Below are 13639 nucleotides of genomic sequence, written 5' to 3'. Positions count from 1 at the left end.
TGGTTACCATTTATTATTTCATCAAATTTGTGATCCTCCTAACTAATTTAGAAGACGAAAACTCTAATCGGTCTAGTATAAATATGGTTCCTTGATTGAGTCATGACACATACCCTTCTCAGTTCTTCTTCTTCTACACGAACTTGGAATCTTCAAGCTATTTGGCTTGTGTTTTGTTTTTATGTGCCTAGATATACAAGTGTCTTTTTAGATTATCCTATGTTGGATTTCCTGTCGGTGGTCCCGCTAAATCTTATCAATTTTGGTAACCATTGATTATTTCATTAAATTTGTGATCCTCCTAACTAATTTAGAAGATGAAAACTCTAATTTGTCTAGTATAAATAGGGTATTGAGTCATGATACATACCCTTCTCAGTTCTTCTTTTACACGAACTCAAATCTTCAAGCTATTTGGCTTGTGTTTTGTTTTTATGTGTCTAGATATACAAGTGTCTGTTTGGATTATCATATGTTGGATTTCCTGTAACTCTAACATATGATGAAAATATCAGCTCGGAAAGTAAACTTAGACGATCCAAGAAAAATCCAATTCTCCACCGTCATCCTACTCAAATATCCTTCGACAGTTAAATCAACTATGATTAATCTTGAATGTTATCGAGAATTTGTGTGTTAGGTGTCCAAGAGGTAAAATTAAGATCTCTAATGTTCGAAATCTCTCAAATTGGGTAAGCTAACTATTTCTCTATCCCTCTTACATTTTCACATCTATAATGTTTTAGTATTTTCTGATTGTGTCGTGACAAGACTTGTATCACTTGGTATTTATTTCTACATCAATAGAAAATCTTGCTAAGGTACTTTTTGTTGTCAAATCTTCTTTGTATTAGGGTTTTTATCTTGCAAATTTTATTCAGTCGTCATTAATCACCTGTAACAATATATTCGACGCAATCCTATCGTGGCTCTTGCGTTGTTTGTTCAGGTCGAATGAGCATTAATTTACAAACGCAACTTAACATTTTTGTAACAAATACATCTAATTCACATGGCCTCTAACTAATTAAGGAATCACCGATAAAACAATAGCTACCACTTCACCAACTCAATCACTCATCACGACAAACATAAACATGTCATAAACTGGTCTATATAAACAGAATGTATATTCTATCTAAATCCCCACACAAATTACAATAGGGGGGAAAGCCAATACCAATAAGAATCCCAAGATCCAAGTATTATATTTATAATCATAATCATGAATCATTAAACAACAGGGAACACAACCAGATCATACACTTTGGCATAATCCATGATTAATTCCCGCAATACTTATACAGTAGTAGTTTTACTTTTACGGGGACCCAAACACCCAAGTAAACTACCATCACCAGGTTCATAAGATGTCAAGAAATCAGGATCTTTTTCCACACACGTAGTGTATCTTTCAAGAATCCTCACTATTTCATTAAATCCCGGCCTTTTCTTTGGGTTGCCTGACCAACATCGCCTAATCAGTTCACCAAACGCACGTGGACATGACTCAGGTAACGGAGGTCGTGCATTCTGCATAAACAAACAGAATCACACAAATTAATTAAATAAGCATGTTATTTGTACAATAACATGTACATAAAAATCAATGGGTTTAGGTTAAAATCCTGGAGGATTTTAACCTAAACCCTAAATGAAAACGTTTAGGTTAAAATCCTGGAGGATTTTAATCTAAACACTAAATGAAAAGCTTTTAGGTTGAAATCCTTTATCAAAGATTTCAACCTAAAATCAAAAGGTTTAGGTTGAAATCCTCCGACCAGGATTTCAACCTAAATGAGAATACCTTCTGACAGACAGCAAATGCAGCCTGTTCAGGAGTCATATCATCAAAAGGCGTCAATGCGGTTATAAGCTCCCACAGAACAATTGCAAAACTATAAACGTCGATTTTCTTTGTGTGTTTTTTTTCTTTAATCATTTCTGGAGCCATCCAACGGTATGTTCCGGTGAACCCTTTTGCACTCCCACATTGGGATTCTAAACAAGAGATGCCAAAATCTGCTACTTTTACAGACATGTCTTCATCGAGTAATAGATTTTCAGATTTGAGATCTCTGTGGAGGATGCCTTGAGAATGAAGGTATTGCATACCCCATGCAATGTCAAGGGCTAACTTTAGAACTAGGTTTGGAGGCACCGAATATGGTTGTTGTTGATGGAGATATGCCCTTAGTGAACCACCTGATAAGTACTCCGTGATTATGCAAAATACAGGAGGTTTCTTACAAGCTGCAATCAACTGCATAACAATAAATCATTTTTTTTTGTTATTAGCTTCGAGAGATGTAATAATATTAACGGTTAAAAATGTAACATTCTGGTCAACAAGTATCATTATTTTGCTCTTTTAAACGTCTAAAATTTATTTTCAGTTACACCATTCAGAATTATTGTAATCAGTATCACCATTTTTGCGCTTTTAACAGTAAATTTAATTTCTACCTTTTTTGTTATTATGAATTATGTTGATACTTTTAACCCAAATATTCTATTTGATTTATATTCAAATAGAAATGAATATAAGTCACATGAGTTTGGTTAAAAAAAGAAATGATAAGTAAAAGTAACATAAACAAAGAACTATGCAACGCCACCCTTTGCTCATAACATATATTGTCAACCACATAAGACGCAAGTCTTTATGAAAATGGTTATTTTAAAATGAGAAATAGAAAACACATGCATCATAAATGGTATTTAATTTTTTTCATAATTATATTTATATATAAAAATATGTTTGAATAACCCAATTATTATGAAGCCAACTATAATTCATAAAATTTAATTTTATTATACTATATTTTGAATTATGATATAAATAATTAAATAATTTTGTTATCTAGAAAAGAAGATTGTAGTTCCTTTTTAAATAAAAATAGTAGGAGAATTGTGGTTTAGACTTACTTTAATATTTGTCTTAGTCTTACAATATTGAATCATTCTTCAACTTACCTTAGATGTCATTTTATATTCATCAACTAGTTTTTAGTTTTTAGTTTTACCAAGTTTTTCAACTATCAACTATTTTTTCAGCTAGTCTGTCAAACATAATTTAGATGGCAACAAGAAAAACAAAAAGGTAACAAGAAAATTCCATGTCAACCTTTACAATGATGCAAGTAGCAAACAAGATATGGCTTAATGGCAACAAGAAAAACAAAAAGGAAAAAAAAAAAAAAAAACAAAAGAAAAAGGAAGTACAATATAGTTTTTGTTTAGCTAAAGATTTTTGGACCATAAAAGTGTACTACTGTACAACATTGTCTCTTTCATTCACACTTTTACAGCCTAATTTAACCCATGGTAATAAATTTAAGAGGTGGTTGAAGGACTACGACACCAATGATTATGCTTTAGTTGGCCAAATTAAGATAATCATTAAGCAAACCCAATTCAATGTGTTTGAATTTCTTAATCATGACAAAGAAGAAAAAGTTTCTTACTATTCTTTTTTCACCCAAGTAAATACCGATTATGAGTTGAATAATCCAAGATTCTTTCTTTATAAGTTTTAATATATAAGTCGGCAAGACAAAAGATTCTTAATTCAAGTCCTCCACCAACATGACCCTAAAAGTAACAACAGATTATATTATATAAGTAATTTTTGATAAAAAGCTAGGGAAAAAGGTGATGTGGTCCATTTTCCTGATAATATTCCGTTTGAAAAGTTATGTTGCTTTCTATAACATTTTCAGAAAATACATGTATACCCAGAATTAGATTTCATCCTGCCATTTCAGGAACTCCACATGCTTGTACGGTTTAATCAACACCTAACATGTGAAGCCTTGAAAGCTGTGGCCATGAAAATGAAAATGAAAACTTTCGGTGCAACATGGCAGATCCTTGGAAATCTAGCCTGTTATGGCTATGAATGTAGACATGCACCAACAATTACACCGGAATTGAAAGCTTCCATTTATTGCTACAAGTTATGAAAACAACGTTTCAGGCCGTCATCTCAAACTAGGGTTCACATGGTTGTTGTACGGTGTGATTACCAAGCATGGAAGGGAAAACAGAATCTTAGAAATCTAAGTGATAAAGTTAAAAGTTATGGTGGATTCTTCATTCTTATAGGATGAAAATCAATTAATTCATGACTAGTATTTGCGACTTACAGTGATGATGTTGGGATGTTGAAGACGAAAAAGCAAGACGACCTCAGAAGTGAACTGCCTTTCCAACATAGAGGCCAAATCGCCATCTTCTTCAGGCTGACTAACAAGCTTAATAGCAACATCTTTCTGTTTATAAACCCCTCTGTAAACCCTACTGTGCCTCCCTGTAGCGAATTTATTACCGATGAAGAGTTGTGACATATCAGCACTCCATTCTAATCCTTCCTCTTTTTCTTTTTCTTCTTCTTCTTCTTCGTCTTCTTCCCCTTTTGCTTTAATCTCACCTCCAGATGATACCAAATACTTCGACCACGACACTGCTCTCTTATACTCTCCGAGAGAAAGCCTCCTCTCCAGCTTCCCATTGTTCGAAATTTGCTTAAACCAGTTTAATTTCTTCATAGATTCATCAATTTTTACCTCACGCTTCGCAGTAACGAAAATACGTCGAAATAATCCAACTCACCGGAGCTTCAACTAACTACATTAAACAATTATTATCCAAAAGCGATTCGAGTTCGATACAAAAACAAAAACGAAAAAGTCCTACGACGTGAAAACGCTGTCGATCCAGAGATAGGTAAAAGTGAGAGGATTAGATATGCATAGATATCTGTGCAAAAAGGAAAATCTCAAAGCCAAACCAAATCTACTCCGTCTTTTTCCGCAGAGTTGAAACTACGAAATCTACATGAAACGACGACGAACTACATCGAAAACCGTGAATGTGAATACACCGAATGAAATCTGAACAGATTTGCGTTCAGAGTGAGTTAGGGTTTACCAGAACTCTGTTTGTTAGAGATGAGAGAAGAAGGTTGAAAGGAAGAAGATAGATTGTCGGCCGGCGGCGGATGCGGTGGTGGTGGAGGTGGTGGGTTTTCTCTTCCTAGAATATTCTCTCTCACTAGAAAATTGGGAGAAATACAGTTGAGGTGTGGAGTCTTTCACAGTCCTTGTAACAATCATAACGTGCGAAGATCCACTTCAGAGGAGACAAGAGGGGTATTGCCGTTGATCCTGACGTTTACCCCATTTTTACTTTCCAACTATACCCCTCGCTATCACATTGGAAATTGATATATAAAATTATAAAAAATAAAATATTAATTTAAACATTTTCTACTTCTCTCAATATGACAAGTTTCATTGTTTGAACTTTGAACACGAGGGATACAGAAAAATAATTTAGATAATAACAATATATGGTCATTGAATAGTTGTAAATAATTTATTTAGAATGTTACCTGTTTAACGACCAATGTAATATATAAACTAATGTCATATGTAGTTCATCAGTCCTATTTTTAAAAAAATAAATACATCATATTTCTCTTGTAAGTGTAATTTAAAAGTTCATAGTATGGTTTAAATGTTTTATATGAAGAAAGAAAATAAAGTAAAGTAAAATTGTGATGTATGTGTTAAGGGTGTAATAGTACATTCATTCAAGAGAGTGGATCAATGGTCACGTTAGTGGGTGAAATGTCTAATTAAGGAATTGATTTCAATATTGATATTGAATACCTTTTGATTTTGTTGTTATTACTTATTAGCATACAATTTGACCATATCACCCTTGACGGATTTTAAAAAATTCGAATTGTTTTTAAGAATTATATAAATTAGTAATCATGGGCACGGGTTCAAATAAGCATAATAAGTCAGAAATATTGATTGAATTTATAAATGTGAGGATAAAAGGTAAGCTTTCTTTATATTCACTTTGCTTTGCCTTAGAATACGAGCAAACTCCATTTCCTGCATATTTATAAGAGTTTATTTCCATATAGTGAAATAAGACTTCACATAGTTTATAAGTTTAGGGTGTTTTAGTGTAACATTCCAACATCCTAGGCTAAAATTTTTATTTTTTGAATAATTTAAATTTCCATTTTAAATTAAATTACATCTGAATCAAATCATTTGTTTATAAACCTTATTCAGAATCATAGTTATAAAGAAGACAATGTGAAATCTCAAATCATAAATTTGTTGATGTGTGTGTACAGTCACGTCCTCGCTATCTGATAAGTACCTGCAAAATGTTTAATCCACAACTGTAAGCACTAAGTTTAGTGAGTTCTTCAAAATATCGCATACAACACAACAAAACAATCAGTCAAGGTTATCAAAGGTTATCAGCAACTCTGGGGACTATCAGCAGTCACAATGGGCTAACAATACGCCTTGTGGATTAACAACACACATCACGGGTTATCAGCAACCATGGGAACTATATGCAATCCCACAGACTCATAGTAGTCCAGGAGTTATCAGCAACTCAATTCACATATAGAAGAAATCAACAAATAAGACTCAACTAGTCAACATCCATATATTACTACACAAGCAAGTATAGTGAGAAGACTCACTTGAACTAAACTATACAACCTCAATAACATTCCCAGTAACATAATAGCTATCTTGAGCTACCTAAAGCCAAACCAAGAATATCACTTAGCTAAATACTCACTTTCACCCAAGTTTAACCAAAATTTAAACTGGTCAAAAAAGTCAACGGCCTGATGTTATGCTCAACGTAGCACATACCTACGATCGGCGTACAGACAACTACGCTCATCGTAACCCCAAAAGTCCAAAAAACTTTATTAAGCTCTTAATACAAAAATCCAGTCCCTAAAACTTTTAGATATTGACATTTACAATGTCTTAGTGGATAAAGTTTCCAACTTTACCCATTAAGACACTCCAATCAAGAAAGATCTAAACTTTATGCACTAAAATGACTGAAAATGTTAACATAACTTGCATGGCTTAATGAAAAAGCACCAAAGCACAACTTTCCAAGTCCAACAAGTCCCAAGAGTGTTCCATATAGCTCAAAAGGTGTTGGATTTTTCTCAACTCCCAATATACAAGCTCAATGGACCAAAAAGTGACTAAAATGACCAATAACAAGATCTAAGAAGCCAATGAGCAAGTTATAAGCTTTTTACTCACAACGGTCTAGAAATTAAGCAACCTTGTTGGATCTATACTTGAATCCTTCTTCCATGCACTTTACAAACACCTTGTTTTTCATGATTCAACCACTAGATGAAGAAAATAAGCTCACAAAATATACCAAGGCTCAAACAAAAGCAAGATGGAGCTAGGGTGTTTCATGGATTGATATGAGGTAATGGAGGCTGGTCATGGAAAGGATCCCAAGAAGTTAGGGTTAGGGGTTTGGTATTCAACGACTACACCTAACGTAGCATAATTCAACACCTATGCTTAGCGTCCATAATTCAACACCTATGCTTAGCGTAGGGGCTTTCTTACGCCCAACATAGGGCAAAATTCCTAATTTCCAATTCAACTTCAAACAACCATAACTTTTCATTTCAACTCCGTTTTCGGTGTTATTTATATGTACGAAAAGGAATTGACGAGCCCCACAATTTTGTCTAGTCACACTTGGCTTAACACATATTGAACTAAAACCATAATCCATGCAAGAAGCCAAACATATAACTTTTCCCATTTTATCATTTGGTTCCATCACATAAATCAAGGGCTTAGATCTTATAGCCAATATTATCAACATTAAATAAGGTCTAAACTTTATTTCCTCAAAGCCCAAAGCCTTTACATGATCGAATTACGATCCACAATCCTGAATTAAGAAACGTCCCGAAAGTGGGTGTTACATTTAGTAATTTACCTCTAAATGAGATGGAGAAAGAACACCTTCTAATTTTGTGAGGTCACGTGAATGAATTATATCATGATCTTCATGAAAGGTATTAAAGAATGTTCAATATAAAAACATAATTTTTCAATAAAATGAGAATCCTAGTTAAACTAATGAGTGACATGTGTTGTGAATGACTAAATTCAAGATAGATATGTGTACACCTTCTTAAAGATGGCCTTTTGTTATGACATACATGAAACAATGGATAAATACTAGGTAGAGAACATGAAGCAATTCGTGTTGCATTGTTGAAAATATAAAACCAAACAGTGGATTTTAGAAAAGCTATTATGCTGAAATGGTCCTGCCTCCCAACTGTCTTGCCTGGCGGATCCTTATTTGATAGAACTATCAGTATTCATTAGAATAAATGATATGTCTAGACTAATTTTAGCCATGTTGAATATTAGTCCAAGACTTAGTGATAATGGTACTAGGTTACGTCAAAAGAAAATTCAGTTGCTAGAAGCGAAGCATTATCCGAGTTTTGAGTCATCACTTTAGCAAGCGAGTGCATAGTTACTTTCATATTACACATAGACATGAAGTATTTAAGATAATTACATTCCATATATACCTATTATATGTGTTCCTGATATCTATGTTAAATGAACGATTTATACATGTTTTACTTTATTTAAACTATATATGTATTTTTATGCCCAAGAATATATGGGTAGAGATTGGTAGATAAAAGATGATATAAACGATGAGATAAAAGATGAAATAGATGATGAGACGCCTTGACTTTAAAGATGATCTAGTCATCTGGCGGAGTATAGATGACGGTCACGGACTATTCAAAACATTCTAGTTGAACGCTAGCAGGCTCGCATCCTTTAGGTGTTTTTGAACTAAGTGTGTACTCCATCACCCCCCCCCCCCTCCACGGTTTACTTATTGACATATAGCGGTAAGGAATGCCCGTAGAATTATTGTCTATCCCGAAGATAATCCTTAGGATAGGTCCCTCGAATTAGATGTTTTAGGGACAAATAGTGAGGATAGCGGTAATAGGTAATCACTTAGAATGAATTGATAAAATGTATAATTAAAAAAATTAATTATTATGGGTTAAAACCCCTATATGCTCACTAGGATCCTAATTCTGATCCACTCATTTTCTTGCATTACAGGTAGTGTCACGAGAGCATGAGTGTGATGAATGATGAAAGATTGATTGATTATAGGCTGATAGAATAATATATGTTTGTAAGGCTTGTATTAATTATGTTTATGCTTATGTACTTACTATATTAAAGATGACATCCCAACACGTTCAATAAAATACATTTCTTTGGAAATGCTTTGATAATATCATTATCATGTTTTTGGAAACAAATTCTACAATAATATTCTCTAAAAATGATACTATGATTTTAAATAAGCATAAACAAATCGGTCTTTTCTGGCCGTGAAACTAGTGATGCCACAGTTGGTATCAGAGCATTATTTTAAGCGAACTAAGAATTTGTTGGATTTCAAGACATAAACATAAAATGCTAAGCAATGATTGTGAGATGAGTGTCCACTATATTTTAGGTAGTATGCCTAAAATGACACATGCACTAGCTTATTTTAGGGAAGATGCCTAAATTTCTTTTATGTGCTAAACGATTTATGTTATAGATATAAGATGACTTATATGCTTTAGGATGATATTATTTGATCAGGTCTATGGTCTTTTGCCGACCAAGATTTAGAAATTTACGTTTTCAGGTTTCTAAACGTTTAACTACGATATTATAACTGGTATTTACTTTTCGGAGTAATAAGGAGATTTATACATCTATCGTAAATAATGCTTCCGTTATCTCAAATTCTCATCACTGTACATTGAACGTCTGCTTTGGTATATAGAACATCATGGTGAGAACACCCAACGCTTTAGGAAATGCTAATAGAAACTAGTAAATAGAGCCACGAGTGATTGACTGTGCACCTGAAGAAGTGCCAATAGCTAAACATGTAAATATGGCAACAATTAGGGCTCTATTAGCCGAACAAAGGGAGTAAATGAGGTAGCTAATCCATGAAAACAGTAGAGAGCCTGTAGTGGTGTTGATTATGATGGTATGTGCAGAATATGAAAGATCTAGTGAATCATCATACAAATCATGAACACATGGAGTAAATAAATCTTTTAAGCTCTCATTGGTTTGGTTAGAAAGAGTACAAATGGGTTTGCTAATTCTCTCTTTAAACTAATGCTCTCACAAATGTTCCTTACAAGTTATTTTATAATGGGAGTCACTCACTTCCTATTTATAGGAAAGACTCAACCTATTTACACATACAAGAGGGTAAGCCTCATCCAAATGTGACTTTTCACCCTACCACATACACGTTGCCTTCATCCATCTCCCCTCGAGTAAGAACTCAGGGTTATCAACCACCTATTCCACCACACTTACAACTCCCTTATGGAGGAGCCAAGCCACCTCTTCCTCCAGAACCTTCATCCTTGATCACTCCACAGCTAACTGCTCATCCTGCAGCTTTGCCCTCTCCTCGAATGCCTCTTTCTCCGACTCCAAACCCTCCACCTTCTATGAAAAATGCTCCATTTCCATGTCCAGGATCACCACATGCTCTTCCACAGATGCTTTCTCCCCAGCCAGCAAATCATAATGCTCCTCGAACTTACGCTTCTCATTTACAAGGCGCAATACCCTCCACCTTAGCTCACCATGCTCATACTTGAAGGAAGTAAATTCTGCCAAGTCCGAGTTGATGTGATGAAGACGCTCAACCACCGCCAGCAGATAAGGGGCAACCTGAGTCATTGCATACTGTAAGCTATTGGCCATGTAGGAGTTGGCTAAGAGATCCAAAGCTTCAATATTGGCCAAAGGGAACACAAGACGACTCCACTTATACGCAATGGAATTTTGCGTAAGTAGAGACTCACGAGTGAGAATCCACCATGGGAGGAGGACACCAAAAGTAAGTGGAGGAGTAGGAGGAGCACCTTCATCAAGGCCATCTCTCAATGGAGATTAAGAAAAAAAAATAGAGGAGGTTGGAATGTCACCCGTGACCCCTTCCCAAGATCTCTACCACAAAGATCCAAGTTTTACTTTGGCTCTACTTTTGATCCACAAGGCAGTTCTGTTGTTTCGGTTTCCATCCCTTCTGACAGGTTCGAAGCGTCCTCATCTAGGATGGTAATCAGAATATCGGACTCCCCCAGCAAGAAGTCCACATTGTGTCTCTTGTGAAGACGTTTGCCAATAGTACTAGAACCAATGTTTCCTACAATGGGGGGTCCATCAAAGTTATCCACCTCTTGGTGGTTATCTGAACACCACCAACCGTAGCCTCCTTTAATGGATCATTTTCAAAGATAACTTTGGGGGTCCATCAAAGTTATCCACCTCTTGGTGGTTATCTGAACACCACCAACCGTAGCCTCCTTTAATGGATCATTTTCAAAGCTCTGAGGTGTAGGTTCATCACGAGAAACACCATCGACAATCGCATCCAACTAATCCGGATCAACCTAAGGATCAGTCCCTTCATTCCCAACAACAGGAGGAGCACCAAGTGTCAGGTTTCGATCAGCGCTAAAAGGAGGTGGGAGGATCTCTACCAAAGGTACCCCTCAGTATTGCAGAGTGCCCTTAAATTTTCCCCACAACACCATTTCAAATGGTAAAGAGAAGGAAGACAAAGAAAAGATGGAAGCGGTTGAAGAAGTGGTAAATGCAAAGAAGAAACTTTTCCTTGATAAGGAGGGTTTTTAATGTGAGATGGGAATATTGAACAGTTACCATGATGAAACTGTCTGCACAGATGGCTCCGTCACATCAACAAACATTAGAGCCATCTAGGGATGTTAGAAATTCTCGTGAACCTTAATCTTGGGGGGGGGGGACCCGTATCGTATGGGGGTATTTGTTGAAAAAAATTGGGGACGGGGGCAAGTTTAACCCCCATTTAAATTTTGGGGGTGGGGTTGGGGGTTTGCACTCCCATCCCGAACCCCCATGGGGACCCTGTTAATAAATTATATATATTTACATTTAGTTATATAAATATAATAAACAACAAAATGATTTTTACGTACCAAAATTCAACAAAAAAACATGTTTTAAGTTGTTTGTAACATGTAAAATTATGTTATAATAAACTATTTGTTACACAAAAAATAGTTTCTTTTATCCCAAAATAGAACTTCTTTTAGCCCAAATAAGGTAGCTTAAAATCAATCGGGGTCGGGGAATGGGGGCGGGCGGGGTAAGAAGGGAATTTGGGGTGGGGTGGAAAGGATCGAGATTTTGAGGGGGGGGGGGAGAGCGGGGGAGTTTTGGAGTGGGGGTGGGGGATGCAATTCCCTTCCTGTTTCCCCCATTTGACATTCCTAGAGCCATTTGCATTGAACACGTGTCCAGATCGAAGCTAGAACAAGTCAGATGTGTTAGGCTAATGCTGACGTTTATTAGCCTAGGGTACTTGTTAATGTATCACACTAGGAATATGTTAAAGATAGTAAAACCATTATCTTTCGGATGACCTAGATAACGGTTACAAATTTATCCTAGTGCCAGACCCGGGCCCTCACCCTTGTGCTAGGACCCTCTCGTTGGCACCCTCGCACCCAGGTCCAATTCCTGATGAAAATCTTCGATCTATAGTAGGACAAAACATATCTAGTCGCCTCCCAGAGTGAAACATGTAGTGCCTAAGGCACTGTCCTCTACTTACTCTGCACCAATAGCAGATGACCACTAGTGGTTCATGATCCTCCAATGGAACCCTTCCATGTCTTGTCAACCCAGACGGGACAAAAAGCATCATTGAGATCGTGCACAGTAAACAACAGGTATAAAAGGATCCTTCTTTTCCAGAAAAGGGATCATTTTCTCTCTATTAAAACCCTAATTACCTTATCCTCTAGCAGATACTAACTAGACCTTCGGATCATCTTCCTGGGACCCCCTCCCTGATGTCTATTGATGCTATCTCTTCATTGTTGTGATTACATGATTCTATTCAATTGGAATCAGCAAGTGATGGTGTTAATTATCATTCATATATCCGAACAATAACAAATAAATAAATAATTGATAACTTAGGAAGATGTGAAGAGAGGGTAAGATGGTAAATATAATACTAGGAAAAAGCAAGGATTTGTTTAGCAAGATCTGGATCTGAAAAGGAAACATTGGTATCATTATTTGATGAATTGGATTTCTTGTTGTTCTTGTTCTATTGTTCTTGTTGAAAAATGTGTTCCATTTGGGTGATCCCTTTTTTCGCTAAATACAAATACACTGATTTATCCAACACTTCATCCATCTCAATCTTTTTTTTTTTGTATATATTTTACTAAAAAAACAACCATTAGTAGCGTTTACTGAAAAAAAAATTATTTATTCAAGCTACCTAAAAAATCAACCATTAGTAGCAATCATAACAAAAAACTAATTTTTTTTAATATTGTGATTTCAAGAGAGTAATTTTACTTGTGATGTCACAGCTGACCAATGCTCCATTTCAAGTTTTGGCTCTAAGATCTTTCAATCCCTACATACAATACACATTTGAAGTTAGCAACCTACTTTTCTACAACTAAAATATAAACCAATATCACTAGAATACATCATTCTCACTTTTTCCTCGTCCTTCTTCTTTTGAATGTACCTTCACCAAGCTCACATCCTTGATATGCAAGGTCTTAATCTTCCTATCGAGGATGTAACTCGGTCTCTCTATATAATTCAGGCGCTCGTCCACCTGAATGTCTTCCAAAGGAACCATTGTAGAATCATCAACCAAAAACTTT

General features: G+C 35.5%; 1 protein-coding gene across 1 annotated transcript; it reads right to left on the bottom strand.

Moving 5' to 3' along the window:
- Nucleotides 1–1077: 1077 nt before the first annotated feature.
- Nucleotides 1078–5120, bottom strand: LOC145042470 (serine/threonine/tyrosine-protein kinase HT1-like). The gene is made up of 3 exons (XM_078990901.1): nt 4149–5120; nt 1808–2263; nt 1078–1533 (listed from the first exon to the last, which is right to left on the bottom strand). Exons 1-3 carry the CDS (start codon nt 4548–4550, stop codon nt 1300–1302), a joined length of 1092 nt encoding a protein of 363 aa, XP_078847027.1. The 5' UTR covers nt 4551–5120; the 3' UTR covers nt 1078–1299.
- Nucleotides 5121–13639: the final 8519 nt, after the last annotated feature.

Source organism: Lactuca saligna, chromosome 4 (assembly GCF_052625555.1).
Source record: "Lactuca saligna cultivar CGN05327 chromosome 4, ASM5262555v1, whole genome shotgun sequence".
Lineage (NCBI taxonomy): Eukaryota > Viridiplantae > Streptophyta > Magnoliopsida > Asterales > Asteraceae > Lactuca > Lactuca saligna.
This window is presented reverse-complemented; position numbering and strand designations above follow the sequence as displayed.

Coding starts and splice junctions, on each gene's coding strand:
- LOC145042470 (XM_078990901.1), bottom strand. CDS start 4,550: ATGAAGAAATTAAACTGGTTTAAGCAAATTTCGAACAATGGGAAGCTG. Junction 2,264..4,148: donor AACATCCCAACATCATCACT/GTAAGTCGCAAA, acceptor ATTGTTATGCAG/TTGATTGCAGCTTGTAAGAA. Junction 1,534..1,807: donor CATTTGCTGTCTGTCAGAAG/GTATTCTCATTT, acceptor TTGTTTATGCAG/AATGCACGACCTCCGTTACC.